General features: G+C 41.4%; 1 protein-coding gene across 3 annotated transcripts; it reads left to right on the top strand.

The window, feature by feature from the left end:
* Positions 1-6,448: 6,448 nt before the first annotated feature.
* Positions 6,449-20,885, top strand: GCSAM (germinal center associated signaling and motility). Of its 3 annotated transcripts, none has more exons than XM_055570273.1 (6): positions 6,449-6,477; positions 9,987-10,055; positions 12,906-12,950; positions 13,923-13,969; positions 19,205-19,233; positions 20,121-20,885. In XM_055570273.1, exons 1-6 carry the CDS (start codon positions 6,449-6,451, stop codon positions 20,436-20,438), a joined length of 537 nt encoding a protein of 178 aa, XP_055426248.1. In that variant the 3' UTR covers positions 20,439-20,885. The 3 variants fall into 3 exon arrangements, with proteins under 3 accessions (XP_055426248.1, XP_055426247.1, XP_055426249.1); XM_055570272.1 differs by having other exon boundaries at positions 9,981-10,055; XM_055570274.1 differs by lacking the exon at positions 12,906-12,950.
* Positions 20,886-21,243: the final 358 nt, after the last annotated feature.

Here is a 21,243-nt window from a genome sequence, read left to right as displayed (position 1 = left end):
ACCTCCAGTATGGTAGGTCCTAAATAAGTACCTGAAGAATCAGTAAAAATTTAAATATATATCTTCAGGATCATGCCTCCACCCAGGGGTTGGGAAATGTTATTCCAAACTTTGTTCTTGCCACAACTGCTGGTAGGCACATTTTTCAAAGAGGCCAAGTGTAGAGATTCCATTCATAAAATGTGCTTGTGGAGGAGACAGTTTGGTTTGTTGCTGTTGGGAAGTCAAATCAAACTGCTATTAGGCTTCTCAGATGGTCCAGTGATTAAGAATCTACCTGCCAATGCAGAGGGCGTGGGTTCAATTCCTGGTCTTGGAAGATTCCCTATGCCACAAGGCAATTAAGCCCACGCACCCCAGCTACTAAAGCCTGTGAGCCCTAGAGCCTGTGTTCCACAACAAGAGAAGCCACCACAAGGAAAAGCCTGCACCCCACAACTAGAGAAAGCCCACATACAGCAACGAAGACCCAGTACAACCAGAAATTTAAAAAAAAAAAAAGAAGAAAGAAAAACTGCTGTCATTTCTCTCCAAAACTAACCTCAACAAGTTTTTTTCCAGTGCTAGTTACATGACAGCTGTTTTAATATCTGAAGGACTTTTTTTTATTACTGAGGTGTAGTTGATGTATGATATTATATGTTACAGGTGTACATCATAGTAATTCACAATTTTAAGGTTATATTTCATTTTTAGTTATTATAAAATGTTGGATACACTTCCTGTATTGTAGCTTATTTATTTTTAAACATAATAGTTTGTATCTTTTAGGCCCCTACCCCTATACTGTCCCTCCCCTCTCCCCTGCCTCACTAGTAACCACTGCTTTGTTCTCTATATCTGAGAGTCAGTTTCCTTTTTTTTTTTATAGTCACTAGCTCATTTTATTTTTAGATTCCACATATAAGTTATATGTATTTGCCTTTCTCTGTCTGATTTATTTCACTTAGCTTAATACCATAAGGATCTTATTAATGAGTACCCTTTCCTGAATTCTAAACCAAGTGAAAATTAAGACAAAGGATTGAGGCAATTAGAACTTAAAACACACAGACCCCACCATGCCCTCCCCACACACACCTCTTTATTAGTGACTGAGTTGACTTACAATACATGGTTGCCTTTTGACCCCAGATTTGGACAGTTTTACTACTGTGAGCATTTGTCATTAAGCTTATTACATAGCTGAGAACAGCAAAAACTAAGGTTTCTAAGGGTGAGATCACTCCCAAAAGAAATCAGAAAGAAGGGGTCAAATATGAACATCCAGACTCTGCTTCCAAATTCAACCTGATAAGCCACTCTACCTCAGCAGAATGAATGAGGAGGTAGTGACAGGCCAGAAATGTTAAGGCAACAGAGAGTGAAGCCCTTGATCTGGAACCGGACACCAGGAAGGAGAAGGGCTGTCCAACAGTAGTCACCACTGAAAGAGAGAGTAGTGTGCACTGGACACTCTTCTGAGAGCTTTGCCCTCATTTCAGCTTGGGCAATCACTACACAAACTGTGGGTGGTAGGCACTAGTAACGGAGCTTAAAGAATTCAGAAAATTACTCAAAGTCACAGCTAGACGTGAGGACGTTTGGACTTGTATCCCCCGAATGAATTCAGAATAATTTACAATACTTTTAAGTTGTCTAGGTTTTATTTTGGAAATCTAAAATCACTGCAGATGGTGACCGCAGCCATAAAATTAAAAGACGCTTACTCCTTGGAAGGAAAGTTATGACCAACCTAGATAGCATATTCAAAAGCAGAGACATTACTTTGCCAACAAAGGTCCGTCTAGTCAAGGCTATGGTTTTTCCAGTGATCATGTATGGATGTGAGAGTTGGACTGTGAAGAAGGCTGAGTGCCGAAGAACTGATGCTTTTGAACTGTGGTGTTGGAGAAGACTCTTGAGAGTCCCTTGGACTGCAAGGAGATCCAACCAGTCCATTCTGAAGGAGATCAGCCCTGGGATTTCTTTGGAAGGAATGATGCTAAAGCTGAAACTCCAGTACTTTGGCCACCTCATGCGAAGCGTTGACTCATTGGAAAAGACTCTGATGGTGGGAGGGATTGGGGGCAGGAGGAGGTGGGAACAACAGAGGATGAGATGGCTGGATGGCATCACTGACTCGATGGGCGTGAGTCTGAGTGAACTCCAGGAGTTGATGATGGACAGGGAGGCCTGGCATGCTGCGATTCATGGGGTCACAAAGAGTCGGACACGACTGAGCAACTGAACTGAACTGAACTGAAGCCATTGGAGAAGAGAAGGATATACTCTACAAATATTAGTCATTGTCAGTGTCTGACTAGGAACGTATCCTTGAGTGTAAACATCTCCACGTGGGGAAAGAAGCCTGCACAAGGCACTGAGATGTGAAATAAACTCAGTACCTTGCAAGGTGTACACCCACCCTGCTCAGCATCATATGATGGGTGTGTGCCCAGAACTCCTCCTTCACCAGAAAGAATGTAATGCAGGTTTTGGACTGAGAAGGGCACTTAGAGCTCATTTCCCCTAGACTCCTCAGAGGAAACCTACATGTCTGCCTTTAATATTTTCAGACAAGGGCTTTACTTGGTCTTTTCACACTTGGGACTTTACTTTTGGCTTACTTTTTAACTTTTACAGTGCTTAAGCCTAGTTTGTATTTTTTTGCCATGTATATAACTTAATTTTCCATATTCCATGTTAGTCTTACTAATGAAAAATAGAAAACTTTGCAGAAAAACCAACATTCTTCCCAAGGGTCATTCATTCTGAAAAAATAGTCCAAACAATGACAAGGAAGAGTGCTATACCATCCACCAGCTTGGGTACATTGTAGGAGCCCTCTCAGTGAACTGAAAAAGTTCCCATTTTGTTTCTAAACCATTCCCTTATTATTAAAAATAATCTTTAGTGGTATTATTGCCACCAGGAAGTCATATGCTAACACCCCTTCACCAGACAGCAAAATTCCAGCCCCAAATTCACTTAGAGGGATTGGAACTGTGTTACTGCCTCCTTTTAAAAACTAGAATTGCCATCATTAAAATGTCTACAAATGACAAAAGCAGAAGAAGGTGCAGAGAAAAAGGAACCCTCTTATACTGTTAGTGGGAATATAAATTGGTGCAGCTACAATGGAAAACAGTACAGAGGTTTCTAGAAAAACTAAAATAGAGTTGCCATGTGATCCAGCAAGTCCACTCCTGGGCAAATACCCAGACAAAACTATAACTCAAAAAGATATATGCACCCCTATGTTCATAGTAGCTCTATTTGTAATAAACAAGATACGGAAACAACCTAAATGTCCATCCACAGATGAATAAAGAAAATACAAGGTCTTACTATATAGCACAGGCAACTATATTCTATATCATGTGATAAACCATAATGGAGGAGAAGATGAAAAAGGATATATATATATATACATGGGATTTCCCTGGTGGTCCATGGTTAAGACTGTGGGGTCCCAATGCAGGGGGGTCTGGGTTCCATCTCTGGTCAGGGAACTAGATCCTGCATGCCACAACTAAGACCCAGTGCAACCAAATAAAAATAATTCATGAAAAAAAGATATGTGTGTATAACTGAGTCACTTTGCTGTATAGCAGAATATAACACATTGTAAATCAACTACATTGCAACAAAATTTTAAAAAATAAAAACAGCTAAAAACTCCTTAATGAGGAATAATAGCAATTAACAGTCATAGTTTTCGAACACGTAACTCTCTGACGTTAGCCAGGACTCCTAATCAACTCATATTCTGTACCCAAAAGTAAATAGAAAATTATACTCAGGAAGACATCTCAGTATTAACCCATCATACAGCCTTCACTCTCTCTATGAGACTTTTGGAAGGAAAGGAAGAATGGTGAAGTCTTAATTAACTATTATATTCCTGACTCTACAAGCATTCTTAAATAAACCAGATCTTTTCCTGTCATAAAATGTTCCAAAGTTATTTTGCTTAGCATAAATAGCTTTCCCAGCTTCTATCTCTAATCACAAAGTCTAAAAAGGACTACCTAGAGCTAGATTTATACCATCTAGTTTTTTGAGACTGAAAAAGTTCAAAGAATCACTGTTATCCAAAAGGCCTCTAACCTGCCTTGGCAGCTAAAGTCAGACTGGAGTTGAACGCGCCAACTAAAAGTCATTCGCCTTCTGGTTCTGCAAGGATTGAGTCATTAGCCACTGCAGTTGCTGACCTTCAACACACCCTGAAAGGAGTTCAAGGTGGAGATCAAGAATAAGGTACTCTGTGCTCTGGGAAAGCTGGCATATTGAATAAATATTAAACCAGAATGTAATGAGGATCATTGGCTATCCACTAAGGAGATTTTCAGACTTCCCTGGTGGCTCAAACGGTAAAGCGTCTGTCTACAATGCGGGAGACCCGGGTTTGATCCCTGGGTTGGGAAGATCCCCTGGAGAAGGCAATGGCACCCCACTCCAGTACTCTTGCCTGGAAAATCCCATGGACGGAGGAACCTGGAAGGCTGCAGTCCATGGGGTCGCTGAGGGTTGGACACAACTGAGCGACTTCATTTTCACTTTTCACTCTCATGCATTGGAGAAGGAAATGGCAACCCACTCCAGTGTTCTTGCCTGGAGAATCCCAGGGACTGGGGAGCCTGGTGGGCTGCCGTCTATGGGGTCTCACAGAGTCGGACACGACTGAAGCGACTTAGCAGTAGCAGCAAAATGCACACTTTGGGGTATACAGCTCTGGGAATCGTGAGAAATGCATACAATCATGCCTCCACCACCACAAGATACAGAACAACAACAAAAAAATTCCCTGGTCCCAGAAGTTCAAACCTTCTCCTACTCCTTTTTCTGGCCACCACTGGTGTGTTTTCTGTCCCTACAGTTTTGCCTCATCTTGAATGTCACAAAAGATAGGCTTTAAGACTGGATTCTTCCACTCATTCTTTTGAGATTCGTCCATGTTGTTGTATATATTAGTTGCTGTTGTTCAGTCCCTAAGTCATGTCTGACTCTCTGTGATCCCATGGACTGCAGCATGTCCGGCTTCCCTGTCCTTCACTATCTCCCAGAGTTATTCAAACTCAAGTCCACTAAGTCAGTGATTTCATCGAACAATCTCATCCTCTGTCGTCCCCTTCTCCTCCTTTGAATATACATTATAAAAAGTATAATATTAGTAGCCCATTCCTTTTTATTACTGGGCCGAAGCCCATTGTGTGAATGTGACATGGTTTGTTTAGACATTTACTACTTGAGATTATTTGGGTTATTTCCAGGGTTTGGTTTTATTTGGCAATTATGAGTAAAGAAGCTATAAACATATGCATACAAGTTCTTAGAGTTCTTGATTTCTTATTTCATTTGGGTTAATGCCTAGGAGCTAGGTTGTATGGTAAGGCTATGCCATACTGTTTTCCAAAGAGGCTGAAACATTTTACATTCCCATCAGCAATAAGTGAGACTTCCAGATGTTCTGTTTTCCTTGTCAGCACTTAATATTATCAGTTTTTGCTTTCATTTTCAACTGTTAGGCTCTCTAATAGGTGTGCAAAAGTATTGCTTTGTGGTTTTGGTTTAAATCATTATACCCGCAATGACTATGATGTTCATCTTTTCATGAATTTGTTTGCCATCTGAATATTTTCTTTGATGAAAATCTTTTCCAATATTTTGTCCATCTTATTTGATGTTTGTTCTATTCCTAGTGGGGAGAAGGCAATGGCACCCCACTCCAGTACTTTTGCCTGGAGAATCCCATGGACTGAGGAGCCTGGTGGGCTGCAGTCCATGGGGTCGCTAAGAGTCAGACACGACTGAGCAACTTCACTTTCACCTTCCACTTTCATGCATTGGAGAAGGAAACGGCACCCCACTCCAGTGTTCTTGCCTGGAGAATCCCAGAGACGGGGGAGCCTGGTGGACTGCCATCTATGGGGTCGCACAGAGTCGGACACGACTGAAGCAACTTAGCAGCAGCAGTAGCAGCTCTTCCTAGGGATTCTTGAGAGTTCTTTGCATGCTTTGGATAAAAATCTTTTTATCAGATGTATGTTTTGCTAATATTTTTCTACTGGTCTATGGCTTGATTTTTAAGCTTTTTTGTTTTAAAACAAAGTTCTCCTTCTGATGTTTCTAGGACTACTACAAAGTGGTTTAATAAGCTTAGGCGTCTGAAGTGAAAAGCCCTTATGACCTGTTTACAATTGCAGTTGGGGCTTCCCCATTCTTTCAAAACCCTCACTGACTAACGGCTTCTGGTTAAAAGCAATAACTGGGTTCGTTCAGCCTGACATTTTAGGAAGCTGTGCCTGTGTGCACTTCTGAATCTCCTCCCCCGGAGGCTCCTCCTCCCCTCCTCAGAGGATACATTCCCCTCAGCTCCCTCTGCCCTGGTGGCCAGAGCAACGCAGCCCCCGTCTCTAAGTCAGGAGCAGCCTGCCGAGGGGAGGGCGCCAAGAGGACTGAGAGGATGGGGAACTTGCTGCCAAGGGAAGACAGGTGAGTCCAGACTCCCTAAGGGGGAGCAGGAGAGATGGGTTGGGGCAACAGGGCCAGAAAGAGAAAAAGAGGTTTGCTCTTTGGGAGAAGGCAACCAGGTAAGGGATTGACAAGAATGAAGTGCCTACTATGTGCCAGGGATCATGTTCAGTTCCTTATCGGTTGGCCTTCTTCCCAGAATCATAGTAACCACTGGTGCAGAACAGCTGAAAGGCAGGACTTTATCAAGGAAGTTCTGTGCAGGCTACTCTAAGAAACAGAGCAACTTTCTGGGGCAGGAAGGGGATACTCTTTTGAGCTCTTAATGCCCCACAAACAGCATAAAAACACCACCACCCTGGTAGCTCGGCTGGCCTGCAATGAAGGAGACCTCAGCCTGATTCCTGGGTCAGGAAAATTCTCTGGAGAAGGGATAGGCTACCCACTCCAGTATTCTTGGGCTTCTCTGGCATTTCAAATGGTAAAGAATTTGCCTGCTGGAGACCTGACCGCCCACACCAGTATTCTTGGGCTTCCCTAGTGGCTCAGACAGTAAAGAATCTGCCTGCAATTCGGAAGACCTGGGTTTGATCTCTGGGCTGAGAAGATCTCCTGGAAAAGGGAACAGCTACCCACTCCAGTACTCTTGCCTGAAGAATGTCATGGACAGAGGAGCCCGGCAGGCTACAGTCCATGGGGTTGCAAAGAGTCAGACACGACTGAGTGACTTTCACTTCTCTTCACTTCAAAGCTTGAAACAGCAAGCTTTCTGATAGCATAAGACCTTAGCTGGTATACAATCCTTGCAATGGGTAAGCAGAGGACATTGAAATTGGTAGGGAACTTGGCTTAACTTTTCTAAACCTTAGTTTCATTATTTTTAAATGGAATTAGTAGCAGAATACTTACTTTGGAGGATTCTAGTGTGTGCGATGCTAGCATGGTACCTGGTACGTCAGTTCAGTTTAGTTCAGTTGCTCAGTCATGTCCAACTCTTTGTGACCCCTTGGACTGCAGTATGTCAAGTTTCTGTGTCCATCACCAACTCCCAGAGCTTGCTCAAACTCATAGTACATAGTCAGGTTCAGTAATTAAGAGATACTAGTTAGTTTGACCATCACCTTCATTAACAGCAGCCACTGTAAAAATGGCTTCTTTGGTGGCACAGATGGTAAAATTGTCTGCTTGCAATGCTGGAGACCCGAGTTCGATCCCTGGGTTGGCAAGATCCCTTGGAGAAGGAAACGGCAACCTACTCTAGCACTCTCGCCTAGAAAGTTCCATGGATGGAGGAACCTTGTAGGCTACAGTCCATGGGGTCGCAAAGAGTCGGACATGACTGAGCGACTTCACTTTCTTTCTTTTTCTTTTACTGTAAAAATTAGTATCACTCTAAACAAAGGAGTCCCTCCAGTACAAAGTAAGATGGTGAAAATCAGTTGGCTGGGGAGGTGGAGGGTGGTCTTTACAGGATTATGTTTCGTGTCCCAGAGCTCAGTTCATGCTACTGAGATCTTGAACGTAGGATCCAAAAAGCTACCTGACAAAAGGAGTCTTAGCAAAGCCATGGAATGTCTCCTGGCCCTCCATGAGGGTCAGTGTTTTCTAGGACTTCTCTCCGGATACTCTCAACCCTTTGTCAATCTGAAACTCTTGCATTCTTATATTGGATTATAAATCCCTATTTTTATGTCTAGACGTGAGGTCCTCAAAAGTAGAGACTGTTTCTTATTCATCTTTGAATTTGTGTTTTCTAACATTGTTTCTGACATAGAAGAAGCACTCAATAAATGCTGAATGAATGCTTGGAAACCTAAATAAATGTCTTGAAAATAAAAATAAAATAAAGATATGATGGACAGAAAGTTAAGATTGATGTTACATCTATAATTTTGTTCTTTAGAACCTTGGTAAGACGGTGAAGGATTGTGACATTAATACATGTTTGTTGTAAAAGAAATTGGAGAATAAATAAAATATAAACAAAAAAGTAAACTGGAAAATTGCAGAACTACTTACGACATTAGAAGTGTTATCTTTATTTTACTGTCTTTATTTATCAGAGATTTGTATTTCTTCATCTATGAAGGGCTAATACGCCTTCTGCCAATTTTTGTTTTGGATTTTGGACTACTTTCTTTTATTTATTGTAAAAGATATTTTTACTTGAAGAAATTAGCACTTTTTCATAAATATTACAAAAAAATTATTTTTCCAGTCCATGTGTCTTGTGTTATACAGAATTTTTGTTATTCTTATATATTTAAACATAATTGCATTAAATCTAGAAAGCTTTTTGCTTTCTACCAATTTATGCTTAAAATTATTTCCTCATCCCAAGATAAGACAGATCCACAGTATAATTTTCATGGTTTTATTGCCTTACATTTTAGCATCATACACTTATTATATGATGTCAGATAGAAATACATATTTTTCCACATAATTACTCAGTTGGCCCAGAATCTTCATTTCTATACTGATTGAAAATATCTCCCTTAATATACTCAAAAGTCATATTTACTTGGATCTGATTTTCAACTTCACCCTTACTGCCTGGTTATCATCCAATCAGCACACTCCACCTTTTCTCTCCAGATCAAAATTGTTACAAAAATCCAGGAAATTCCCCCTCCTCAGGCAGAATGGCACCAATTCCCTTCATGAAAGGAGTTCAGAGTCTCAGAGGATGAGTCTGCCAGAAGCAAACTCAGTTTTCCCACTTACTCTCATTTATCTGTCCTCAGACAAGTTGCATAAGCTTTTTCATCTCAGTTTCTTCAGGGACAAGACATAGACTCATAATGTCTACCTCATGGATTTATTCTGGGATTAAATGAAATATAACATAGAAAATGTACATGTTACTTACACTTAATAAGTAGTATGCATAGTAAGTAATGTATATATAAAAACAAGTAGTATTTATAGTTCGTGTGCCTATATATATAGTAAGCACATAGTAAATTGTGTTTAACGTCTAGTTTCTTTTTCTCTATACCCCACACTCCCCACAAATCAAAGGACAGTTACACAGAAACCCAACCCAAACCTTGAGTCAATTTCTTTTCTTTATTTCATTCTTTCCTTCCCTTTTATCGTGTGCTCTCTGCCTCGGTACTTCTTGTGAAAACTGCAGTGTATGTGAGACAAGGCCTGGGCCCTTCTCAGTTCCTGAGTGCAGTCCCTGAAACTGAGCTGAGCAGACAGGCCTCCCTGTGCACTGACATTCTCATGGTCATAAGGATGCCTGGATGTTTGGGAACAAATGATTGGGGCCTGGTTATGTACAGCAGTTGTTGGAGAAAATTGGGGGGGGGCGGCTGTTGCAGTGGCAATGGAGAAGAGGTCGAGTCAAGGACAGATTGGGGTGTTCCATTAACAAATGGAAGGGCAACAAGAGAAAGCCGAGGCAATGCCGGGGTTTCACCCACAAATAGCAGAAGTGAGGAAAGCTGGAAAAATTATCAAGCAAGGTGGGAAGCCTGGAGAGCAAAGACTTAGCTCATTCTTAATATGCTGAGTTTCAGGTGGCAGCAGAACACTCAAGAGACACCCTGGAATCTGAGAAGTCAAAGCCCCAAACTGAGAATATCCAGGTGAGACCAAATCCAACAGCAATTCTCCCAGGCTTTACCTGTAAGGAATGAAGTGTGTTAGGTCTTGGGCTGCACACACCCCAGAATGGAAAACCTTGCTTCAACCCAACAGCAGTTGTAACAATAGTAAATGCAAAGACAAGACAAAAGACAAACACACTCTGAACCTTTGGACAGGAGATGTGGCATTTTGCTGGGAACCTAGTATAGCCCATAGAACTGGAAAGAAGACCCTTATTTCCTGTTGTCTCTTTATCTGTTAATCTCATGTCCCTTTCTTCTCCAGCCCCATTCTGGCCATTTCATTTTAAGCTCTGAGTTTCTATTTCTGAGGTAACCACATTCCCCACATGGCTACAATTGTTGAAAGTTTTGTGGCGAGAGACACTTGTGATTACCATGATGCTCTTAAATGCAGTCTTCCTCATCAGTCCCTTCTGATCAGGTCTTTTTCTTCCCTTAATTTTATTTATTTGGCTTCGTCAAGTCTTGGTTGCGGTATGCAAACTATTAGTTGTGGTGTGTGGGATCTAGTTCCCTGATCAAAGATTGAACCTGGGCCCCCTGTTTTGGGATCACAGAGTCTTAGCCACTGGACCTCTAGGGAAATCCCCTGACCAGGACTTTTGAGTGTCAAGGAATCACTAAAATATGAAATGAGTGTCCCTGAATCCAAGAATCCCAAAGTATGGTAGAGCCAGTTTTTCAGTGGCTTGAAGAGTTATCTGCACTTTTCCCATGGTTTCAGGAGAAGCTTTTGAAAAAGCCACTGCACAGTCAAAGCCTACATAGGCACCCCCCCCTAAAAAGGATGTTTTTCTTCAGTACAAACAAAGGCTCATATATTTGGTGTGTATCACTGGACACATGCTAAAGTAATCAGTCCAAATGATGAAACAGACTAGTAGGGCCATGAGCATTATAAGGAGGGAGAGACTGGGCAGACTTCAGGGGCTAGGGAAGCTTTGTGTTAAGAGAGAGGAACCTGGAATTGCTAGCAGGTTGTAGGGCTTCCCACATGGCTCATTTGGTAAAGAATTCACTGCAATGCAGGAGAACCAGGTTTGATCCCTGGCTTGGGAAGATCCCCTGGAGAAGGAAATAGCAACCCACACAGTATTCTTGGCTGGGGAATTCCATGAACAGAGGAGTCTGGCAGGCTATAGTCCATGGCATTGCAAGAGTCGGACACGACTTAGTGACTAAACCACCACCAGCCCAAGTTGTAGAGATTCATCTGGTTTCAGAGGAGGTTGTCTGAACCTAGTCTAGACCAAAACTCCAAACTGAAATGCAAAAATACATTGCAGAAAAGTTGACTGGGGGAAATAACCAGTTTAAAAATAGCTTTTGTCCATATTTAACTTTATTTGATCCTTACACTTAGGGCAATATATTTTTGCATTCTAGGCAAGAACACTGAAGTGAGTTGTCATTTCCTTCACCAGGGTATCTTCCCAACCCAGGGATTGAACCCCAGTCACCTGCACCGGCACGTGGATTCTTTACCACTGAGCCACCAGGGAAGCCCTTATATAGCTACCGTGGGGTCAGTAAGGCAGATCTGATGATCTGAGCCAGTTAGAGTTGCTCTGTTCTTAGCTACTCCTTCATTTATCAGATACTTATTGAAAATATATTTACTATGTGCCAGACATTGTAGCATATGCTGGTAATCTGTGCCATGATGAACAGACAAATATGATCCCTGACCTTGTGACATTCATGTTCTAGTGTAGGATATAGACCAATGAGCAGACAAATGTTAATACAGTAGTTCAGTCACTCAGTCATGTCCGACTCTTTGTGACCCCATGGACTGCAGCATGCCACACTTCCCTGTCCATCACCAACTCTCACAGTTTGCTCAAACTAATGTCCATCGAGTCAGTGATGCCACCCAACCATCTCATCCTCTGTCATCCCCTTCTCCTCCTGCCTTCAATCTCTTCCAGCATCAGGGTCTTTTCCAATGAGTCCATTCTTCACATCAGGTGGCCAAACAACCGGAGTTTCAGCTTCAGCATCAGTCCTTCCGATGAATATTCAGGGCTCATGTCCTTTAGGACGGACTGGTTTGATCTCCTTGCAGTCCAAGGGACTCTCAAGAGTCTTCTCCAACACCACAGTTCAAAAGCATCAGTTCTTCGGTGCTCAGCTTTCTTTATAGTTCAACTCTTACATCCAAACATGACTGCTGGAAAAACCATAGCTTTGACTAGATGGACCTTTGTCGGCAACGTAATGTCTCTGCTTTTTAATATGCTGTTTAGGTTGGTCATAGCTTTTCTTCCAAGGAGCAAGAGTGTTTCAATTTCATGGCTGCAGGTACCATCTGCAGTGATTTTGGAGCCCAAGAAAATAAAGTCTCAAAATTAATAAATATATTAAATATTAATATAAATTAATATTAAATTAATTTAAATAGGAGTATAAATAGGAGAAGTTCAAAGTGCAGCAGGATCCTATGTAAATATTGCCTAATCCATGCCTAGAAGAAATTTCTAAAATGTCCACACACTTTTACTTAGACTTCCTGGGGATAACTGTGTACCCTTCCTCACAAGAGGCCACATAAATTACTGGAACTGGGGATGAGCAAACCTTTGCTAGGAACACAGCAGCAAGTTCCTTCTCTGATTAAGAGTTGATAAGGTCATATTTCCAAAGGTCCAGTTAGTGTCATGGGAGGATGAAGGCATGATAGATGTGTCCAAGTCACCTAGAATGAATAGTCTCTTGGGGGAGGGAAAAAACGCTCTTCCACAGAAATGACAAAGGGAAGGGAGTCACTGTAACAAAGTTGCAGAAACTAAACTTGTGATATGTATCATTTCTTGGGTATTTTAGATGCTCGGACTGCCACATCGCTGAAGCGTGTTTCTGCCTTCCTTGGTGAGTGGAGAACTCTTTTCAAGGGTTATTTTCTGTAAGTGTAGTTTCAGTGTGCTGTTTGCTGTAAGTTACCTGTGAATTTCCCACTGTCTGTGGCCACAGTGGAAGCAGGCACTAACATATGAGAGTCAGTCAGAGAAAACCACACTTGAAGTTTGGTGAGAAACAGGAACAATAGTCTTATGGGTGGTTACACACCCTTTAAATGGGAAAGCCTCAGAAGCAAGGATGAAACTGTCTACGGAAGTAGAGAAGCCCCTTAATCACACTGCATATCCCAGCGAGCTCCTGGGACAGTGGCACAGAGAAGGCATAGCCAGGATGATGTATAATTCATTGTCCAAACCAGAAAACTTCTGCAAATGAAAAGGAGGCTAAAAATAGTTTAGGGTCACTAAGTGATTGATAATGACATAACTAAACTGTCTATGCAAACCAGGACGTATGGTCATTCTCCTTTGAGCAGATGTTGCCCTTGTCCCCTGGGATGATAACTGGCTGCCATGATATTTACACTGTGTTTTTCTGAGGCCTCATGTGGGAGGTGTTGGCTTGCTGGCTTGATTATTTGTTTGGATATCACAGATTGAGACTGAGGTTAAGATTGTATATAACAATGGCTCCTTAATATAAGAGAAATTGATATTTTTTCAGGAAATAAAACTCCAAAAATGTTACCTACATCATCACCATAGTTCTCTACTTATAAGTCAATTCCATACCAGCCTGAGAAAAGGGAGAAGGGAGGTGAAAAAGGGAGAGAGAGAAACACAAAGGAGTAGATTTCTACTCAGTCTTGTTTCCAGTTTTCCTTTTTTCCTATCCTCTTATTTCTCTGGCTGAAGGAGATGTTTATAAAAGCCTTATAACTTTAACAAATGAAATAAACATGAGCTTTTATAGTTGAGTATAACTCCCTTTGAGAGTTTCTGAATAATAGAACAACCAATTTATTTTTTTTTTCTTTTACAGGAAAAAAATACACATTTTTGAAGCAAGACAAGATTCCCGAAAGCAAAGTAAGTCATTGCTTTCACATTATTTTTACTTTTGACAGACTTAGCTTTTCTTCTTCCCTCCGCTCCCAAAGCACCTTGGGCATACATCAGGTATAATACTTACACATTTGCTGACGATTGTCCAATGGCATGTCTATCTCCACTGAACCAGGAGCTCACTGAGGGAAGAATTGACTTGTTGATCTCCATAGCCTTCCAATATCTCCTGAGGTCTGCTGGCTGAAGGAGTTAAATGGGAACAATAAAAGCCAAAAGTGGAGGCACAAGGCACCTGTAAGAAACAGCAAGGAGGCCAGCGCAGGTACAGAGCACACGCAGGAGGAGCAGGACCTTGGGATCAAGTTTCTTGTTAGGATCTTTTCATCTTGAGAGTTACAGGAGGCGCTGAACGGCTTTAAACAAGGGCCAAGTATGATCATATTTGCATTAAAGACATCACCCAGTCTTCTGTTCAGAGAACAGATATTAGTAGAGAGTGGCATAAATGGATGCTGGAAGACCACCCAGGGGGCCAGTGGTGATGGAAGCAGGGTTGCAATGAAGGAAACGAAAGCATTCGAAGGAGAGGGCGGTGAATGACTGGTGTCCCATCTAACTGGGAGATTGGGGACGGGGGGACAAAGTACAGGCAGGAGGACAAGGCCACAGTGTTTCTAAAGAAGAAAAGGAAACGAGTTTTGCTTTTGCCTTCCTGGGTTTAAAAAGGAGAGCCTGGTTCATTCACCTTGAATTTTAAAAACGAGCCCTGTAGGTGTGTAAAAAAAAAATAGTACAGCCCTCGCACCTCTAGCCACTTCACCCAGGGGAGCTGCGGGTGTCAGGAAACCCCAGTCTCAATCAAAGAAAACAGAAATAGGAATCGACCTCTAATGGTAGAAACAAGACCTCTAATGCCAAAACTCACAGACACTTTTTTTTAAATTCTATTGAAGGTATTGACTTACAACATTGCATTAGTTTCAGTTGCATTTATTTTTACACATCAGGATGATCTAGTTCCCCTCTGTCTGTCACCATACAGAATTATTAATGCTATAGTTCTGGTCACAGTATTCCCTATACTGCACAGTATGTCCTCATGCCTTATTTATAATTGGATGTTTGTACCTTTTAAGTTCTGTTACCTACTAGCTCGTACCCCCACCCGCTTCCCTCTGGTAACCACCAGTTTGTTCTCTGAATCTATGAGTCTGTTTCTGTTTTGTTGTGTTTCTTCATTTGTTTTTATTTCTAGATCTACATATGAATGGAATCATATGATATTTTTCTCTCTTTGACTTCACTCAACATAATGGCATCTAGATTCATCCATGTTGTTGCAAATGGCAAAATTCCATTCTTTTTATGGCTGAGTAATATTTCCTTGCATATACATATACCACATCTTCCTCATCCATTCATCTATTGAGGAATACTTAGGTTGCTTCCCTATCTTGGCTTTTGTGAATAATGCTGCAATGAACTTTGGGGTGCATATATCTTTTCAAATTAGCACTTTTGTTTTATTCATATCAATACTCAGAAGTGGAATTTATGGGTAGTATGATAGTGAAGTGAAGTCGCTCAGTTGTGTCCGACTCTTTGCGACCCCATGGACTGTAGCCTACCAGGCACCTCCGTCTATGGGATTTTCCAGGCAATAGTACTGGAGTGGGTTGCCATTTCCTTCTTCAGGGGGGATCTTCCAGACCCAGGGATCAAACCCAGGTCTCCTGCATTGCAGACAGACGCTTTACCCTCTGAGCCATCAGGGAAGTCCTTGTATGGCAGTTGCATATTTAATTTTTTTAGGAAACTCCATACTGTTTTCCATAGACACTGCAGCAATTTACAATCCCACCAACAGTGCAAAAAGATTCCCATTTCTCCACATCCTTGACAACAAGTGTTATTTGTTGTCTTTTTAATAATAGCCAGAATGATAGTATCATATTAATATTAGTACCATAGTATTACTATATCAATAGCCTGTTGGTAGTGGTTTTAGTGCTAGGTACTGTCCAACTCTTGGGACCCCATGGACTGTAGTCTGCCAGGCTCCTCTGTCCATAGGACCTCCCAGGCAAGAATTCTGGAGTTGTTTGTCATTGCCTTCTCCAAGGGATCTTCACAACCCAGGGATCAAACCCGCATCTCCTGCATTGCAGGTGGTCTCCTGCATGACAGGGGGATTCTTTACTACTGAGTGACTAGGAAACTAGCAGTAACATAGTATAGTAATATAGTCTAGTTTGAAATCACTGACCATGATACCTCCAGCTTTGTTTTTTTGCCTCAAGACTGCTTGGCTATTCTGTACCTTTTGTGGTTTCATACAAAATTTAGGATCTTTTATTCCAGTTCTGTGAAAAACAGTATTAGTTCTTCCAATTCATGAGAACAGTATATCTTTCCATTTTGTGTGTGTCATCTTCAATTTCTTTTATCCATGTCTTATAGCTTTCAGAATACAAAGGTTAGATTTATTCCTAGGTATTTTATTCTTGATACAATTGTAACTAGGATTGTTTTCTTAATTTCTGATAGTTTGCTATTAATGTATAGAAATGCAACAGATTTCTGTGTGCTAATTTTGTATCGTTGCAACATAATGAATTTATCTGTTAGTTATAACAGTTTTTTTGGTAGAATCTTTAGGGTTTTCTATATATAATATTATATCATCTGCAAAGAGTGATAGTTTTATTTTTTCCCTTATAATTTGCATGCCCTTTGTCTGTTTTTCTTTTCTGGTTGCTGGGGCTAAACTTCCAGTATTATGTTGAATAAAAGTGGTGAGTGTTGAGCATATTTGTATTGTTTTTGATCGTAAGGGAAAAGACTTCAACTTCTCATCATTGAGCATGATGTTAGCTCTGGGCTTGACATATATGGCCATTATTATACTGAGGTATGTTCCCTCTATATTCAGTTTACTGAGAGTTTTTATCATAAATGGATGTTAAATTTTGTCAAATGCTTTGTTTGTAACTGTTGAGGTGATCATATGATTTTTATCTTTCATTTTGTTTATGTGGTGTATCACATTGATTTGTGTACATTGAATTATCCTTGCATCCCTGGAATAAAGTCCACTTGACCATGGTATATGATCTTTTTAATGTATTACTGAATTTAGTTTCTTAATATTTTGTTGAGGATTTTTATATCTATATTCATCAGGGAAATTGGCCTATATATTTCTTCCTGTGGTATCTTTGTCTGGTTTATGGATCAGGGTAATGCAGACCTTGTAAAATGCATGTGGAAACATTCCTTCATCTTCAATAGTTTGGACTAGTTTGAGAAGGCTAGGTATTAACTCTTCTTTAAATGTTTGATAAAATTCACTTGTGAGGCCATGTGGTCATAGGCTTTTGTTTGTTGGAAGTTATTTTCTTTTATTACTGATACAATTTCTTTACTATTAATTTGTCTGTTCATATTTTCTATTTCTTTCTGATTCAGTCTTGGAAGATTGGATGTTTCTAAGAATTTATCCATCTCTCCAGTTAGTTTTAAGCTGATAGTCACTTAAGTTTGAATGTATTCTAAAAGCACCACATTTTTACCACTCCCCACCTACAGAGTGGTAAATGTTATGTTTTTGTCATCATATTTTACATTTTTATTCTGTATATCCCTTAATCTCTTACTGTAGTTGATTTTACTACTTTGGTCTTTTAAGCTTCATACTCGCTTTTTAAGTGGCTGATACAACGGCTTTGCTATATATTTGCCTTTACCAGTGAGATATTTTCTTTTGTATATCGTCTTATTTTAAGTTATAATCTTTTCTTCTCTGCTTAAAGAAGATCCTTAAATATTGCCTATAAGGTCAATCTAGTGGTGATAAACTCCTTTACTTTTTGCTTGTCTGGGAAATTTTACCTTTCCTTCAATTCTGAATAATAACCTTGCTAGGTAGAGTTTTCTTGGGTTGTAAGGTTTTTCCTTTCAGCAGTTTAAATATATCATGCCACTCTCCTTGAAAGTTTCTGCTAAAAACCAGCTGATAGTTTTATAGGCGCTCCCTTGATGTGACTTCCTGTTTTTTCTAGCTGCCTAAAATTCTCTTACTTTTCCATTTTAATTATGATATGTCTTGGTTTGGATCACTTTGGGTTCATCTTGTTGCTTCCTGGACTGGGATACCTGTTTCCCTCCCCAGATTAGGTAAGTTTTCAGCCATTATTTCTTTAAATACATTTTCTGCCTCTTTCTGTCACTCTTCTCCTTCAGGGATCCCTAAAATGTGAATGTTAGTATGCTTGATGTTTTTTTCAGAAGTTCCTTCAACAATCTTCATTTTTTAAAATGGGCACACCTATCTCCAGGGTAGAGTGATGCCATGAGGCTTCCATTGAATGCTCTTGTTTGCTTACTGAGCTGGTGTATTTCCCTCTTTGCTGAGTGGCCAGAACCTGCTGGTTTTAAGTATATTGACTTTTTAGCAATCGGCCTGCTTTTGTTTGTTTCTGTCACTGTTCTCAAAAATGGTTTAGTTTGAGAGTTTCCTTTTCTGTAGAACTGTTCTTGAGCACCAGCTTCTACTCCACCATCATCGCCTGTCACCTATAGCAGAAATAGCCTTCCTCTGCCTTGTGGGTCTCTCTTAGGTCCTTGTCTGCCTCCTAGGCTAGCCTATGAGCGACTTGAGGACAGGATCTGTCTCTGATTCTTTTTTTTCTCCCTAATTCTTGGTACACAGTAGGCATGCCCTGGTGGCTCAGTCAGTAAAGAATCTGCCTACAATGCAAGAGATTACCTGCAATGCAGGAGACCCAGGTTCAATCCATGGGTTGGGAAGATCCCCTGGAGAAGGAAATGGCAACCTATTCCTATATTCTTGCCTGGGAAATTCCATGGACAGAGAAGCCTGGCAGGGTACAGTCCATAGGGTCACAAGAGTCAGACACGACTGAGTGACTAATCACCACCACCAGGCACGCAATGAATTTTGGGTAAGGAAGGACAGAGAAGGAAAGGAGTGAGAAAGGGAGGGACGTGTAATTTCCTGTCCAAAACCCACTGAATGTCTTTCCTTTCACTTAGCCTCTCAGCACAGCTTTGAGTGTTTCTTGTTTAGATGACCCTGTTGCTCCCCAGGGATGTGTTGAAGATCAGGATAGCCCAAGAAGGGCTACCCTAGCTGTACCTTGGTTTTCTGGTTGCTTATCTTTCAGTGCCCCTCTTCTCCCCTCCCAGAAATCTCCCCATGACCTGAAATTCATTAAGTGTATTTTCTTTCTCCAGATGAAGAAACATCATCTGCTCCCATCCAGGTAATGCAAACATCTCTGAGACTTTTTCTGAGATGACAGTAGAAATGTAGGCACTTCAGGTAGCAGGAGAAGACCTCCAAGACCCCTTATGACCTTAATATTGAATCCTTTAGATGCCAGTGCTTATGAGTCCAGGGACATATGCAGAGTCTGGTAGCAGAAGCTATGACCACTTCAGTTGCACAATTTATTGAAAGGAACTTATATTTATTGAGCATTTAGTTTATGCCAGGCAGTTTATGCCCGTTTATGTGGGCTGAACACTTCACATGATTCATCTCATGTAACTGTCACAACAACACTGTAAAATTGGTGCTATTATTTTCCTACCCATTTTATAGAAGGATTAAGTGATATTCCCTCAAAGCCAGACAGCTGACAAGATGGCAGGAGCATGGATCAAAAACAAGTCTTTCTTCCAAATCCATACTCCCTCTCCTGTCCCTTGCTGTTTTGCTGTTTATCTCCTGAAAGTTCACTGAAGGAGACCTTCTCTTGAGCGAATTCTCCTTTAATAATGCAAATATCTCTAGAGTGGGTGGTTAAATATCATAACCCAAGCATTTTAAGCTGTCTTTAGATTGTTCTCTTATACAAGGATGGATGCCCTCACGGTCTTGAGACTTTGGGAATTCTATAGGGAGGTCACTCTGGGACATGGGGAAGAGAGGACATGCCTGAGTAGGCTAAATTCTCTGAGTAGCATGGGAAGTCTGGCAGCTTGGACTAGTGGTTGGGGTGGGGCAGCCATTTAGGAAAAATAAACAAGAGGTGAAGGGGAAGTGGTCATGGAGGACAGACTTTGCCCGAGGCTGAGCCTGTGCTGAGATGAAGTAGAAGGAGAATGACAAGAGGCCAAGTCTTAATGCTGGCTCTCCTTTACCCAGCAAGAGAATGGTGACCAGGGCTCCTCAGAGGATCTGTGCTACACCCTCATCAATCACAGCGTCCTTGGGAAAAGGCCGTCGGGAATCTCTGCTGAGGAATCTTATGAGAACGTTTCCCTCGAGGCTGAGAGGCCCAGAGCATCGCTGGGAGGAACCGAGACTGAGTACTCACTGCTTCGTGTGCCCTCCACCCCTAAGCAGCCATCCTCCCCAGAGGATGAGTATGAACTTCTCATGCCCAACAGAATCTTCCCTCACTCCCTGAAACAGCCACATCCACTTGCGCCCCCTTCTCAGGCTCAGTTTTCTCATTTCTAATGAAGCGACTGGACCAGCACTTAATTTGTTGTTGTTGCTCAGTCACTCGGTCGTGTTTGACTCTTTGAGACTCCATGGACTGAAGCATGCCAGGGTTCCCTGTTCCTCACCATGTCCCGGAGCTTGCTCAAACTCTTGTCCATTGAGTCAGTGACGCCATCCAACCATCTCATCCTCCGTCATCCCCTTCTCCTCCTGCCTTCAATCTTTCCCAGCCTCAGGGTCTGTTCTAATGAGTCGGATCTTTCTATCAGGTGGCCAAAGTATTGGAGCTTCAGCCTCAGAATCAGTCCCTCCAATGAATATTCAGGATTGATTTCCTGTAGGATTGACTGGTTTGATCTCCTTGCAGTCCAAGGGACTCTCAAGAGTCTTCTCTGACACAATTCAAAGGCATCAATTCCTCGGCACCCAGCCTTCTTTATGGTCCAACTCTCACATCCATACATGACTACTGGAAAAACCATAGCTTTGACTATACGGATCTTTGTTGGCAAAGTAATGTCTCTGCTTTTTAATATGCTGTCTAGGTTTGTCATGGCTTTTCTTCCAAGGAGCAAGCGTGTTTTAATTTCAGGGCTGTGGTCACCCTCTGCAGTGATTTTGGAGCCCAAGAAAATAAAGTCTGTCACTGTTTCCAGCAATTAATCCCAGCAAATAAACCCATGAGTGGGGAACTTTGGTTGAAGCAGGTCTGGGGGACAGAGCACTTTCAGCTTATCTCCCCCTGCTCCCAACACACACATAACAGCTCTTTCAATGGAGGTCCCTGTAGAAAGTGGTTTGCAAACCTCAAAGCCTCCTA

The sequence above is a fragment of the Bubalus kerabau genome, chromosome 2 (genome assembly GCF_029407905.1).
Source record: "Bubalus kerabau isolate K-KA32 ecotype Philippines breed swamp buffalo chromosome 2, PCC_UOA_SB_1v2, whole genome shotgun sequence".
In the NCBI taxonomy this organism is placed as follows: domain Eukaryota; kingdom Metazoa; phylum Chordata; class Mammalia; order Artiodactyla; family Bovidae; genus Bubalus; species Bubalus kerabau.
This window is presented reverse-complemented; position numbering and strand designations above follow the sequence as displayed.

Coding starts and splice junctions, on each gene's coding strand:
- GCSAM (XM_055570272.1), top strand. CDS start 6,449: ATGGGGAACTTGCTGCCAAGGGAAGACAG. Junction 10,056..12,905: donor CCCAAACTGAGAATATCCAG/GTGAGACCAAAT, acceptor TGGGTATTTTAG/ATGCTCGGACTGCCACATCG. Junction 13,970..19,204: donor ACAAGATTCCCGAAAGCAAA/GTAAGTCATTGC, acceptor TTCTTTCTCCAG/ATGAAGAAACATCATCTGCT.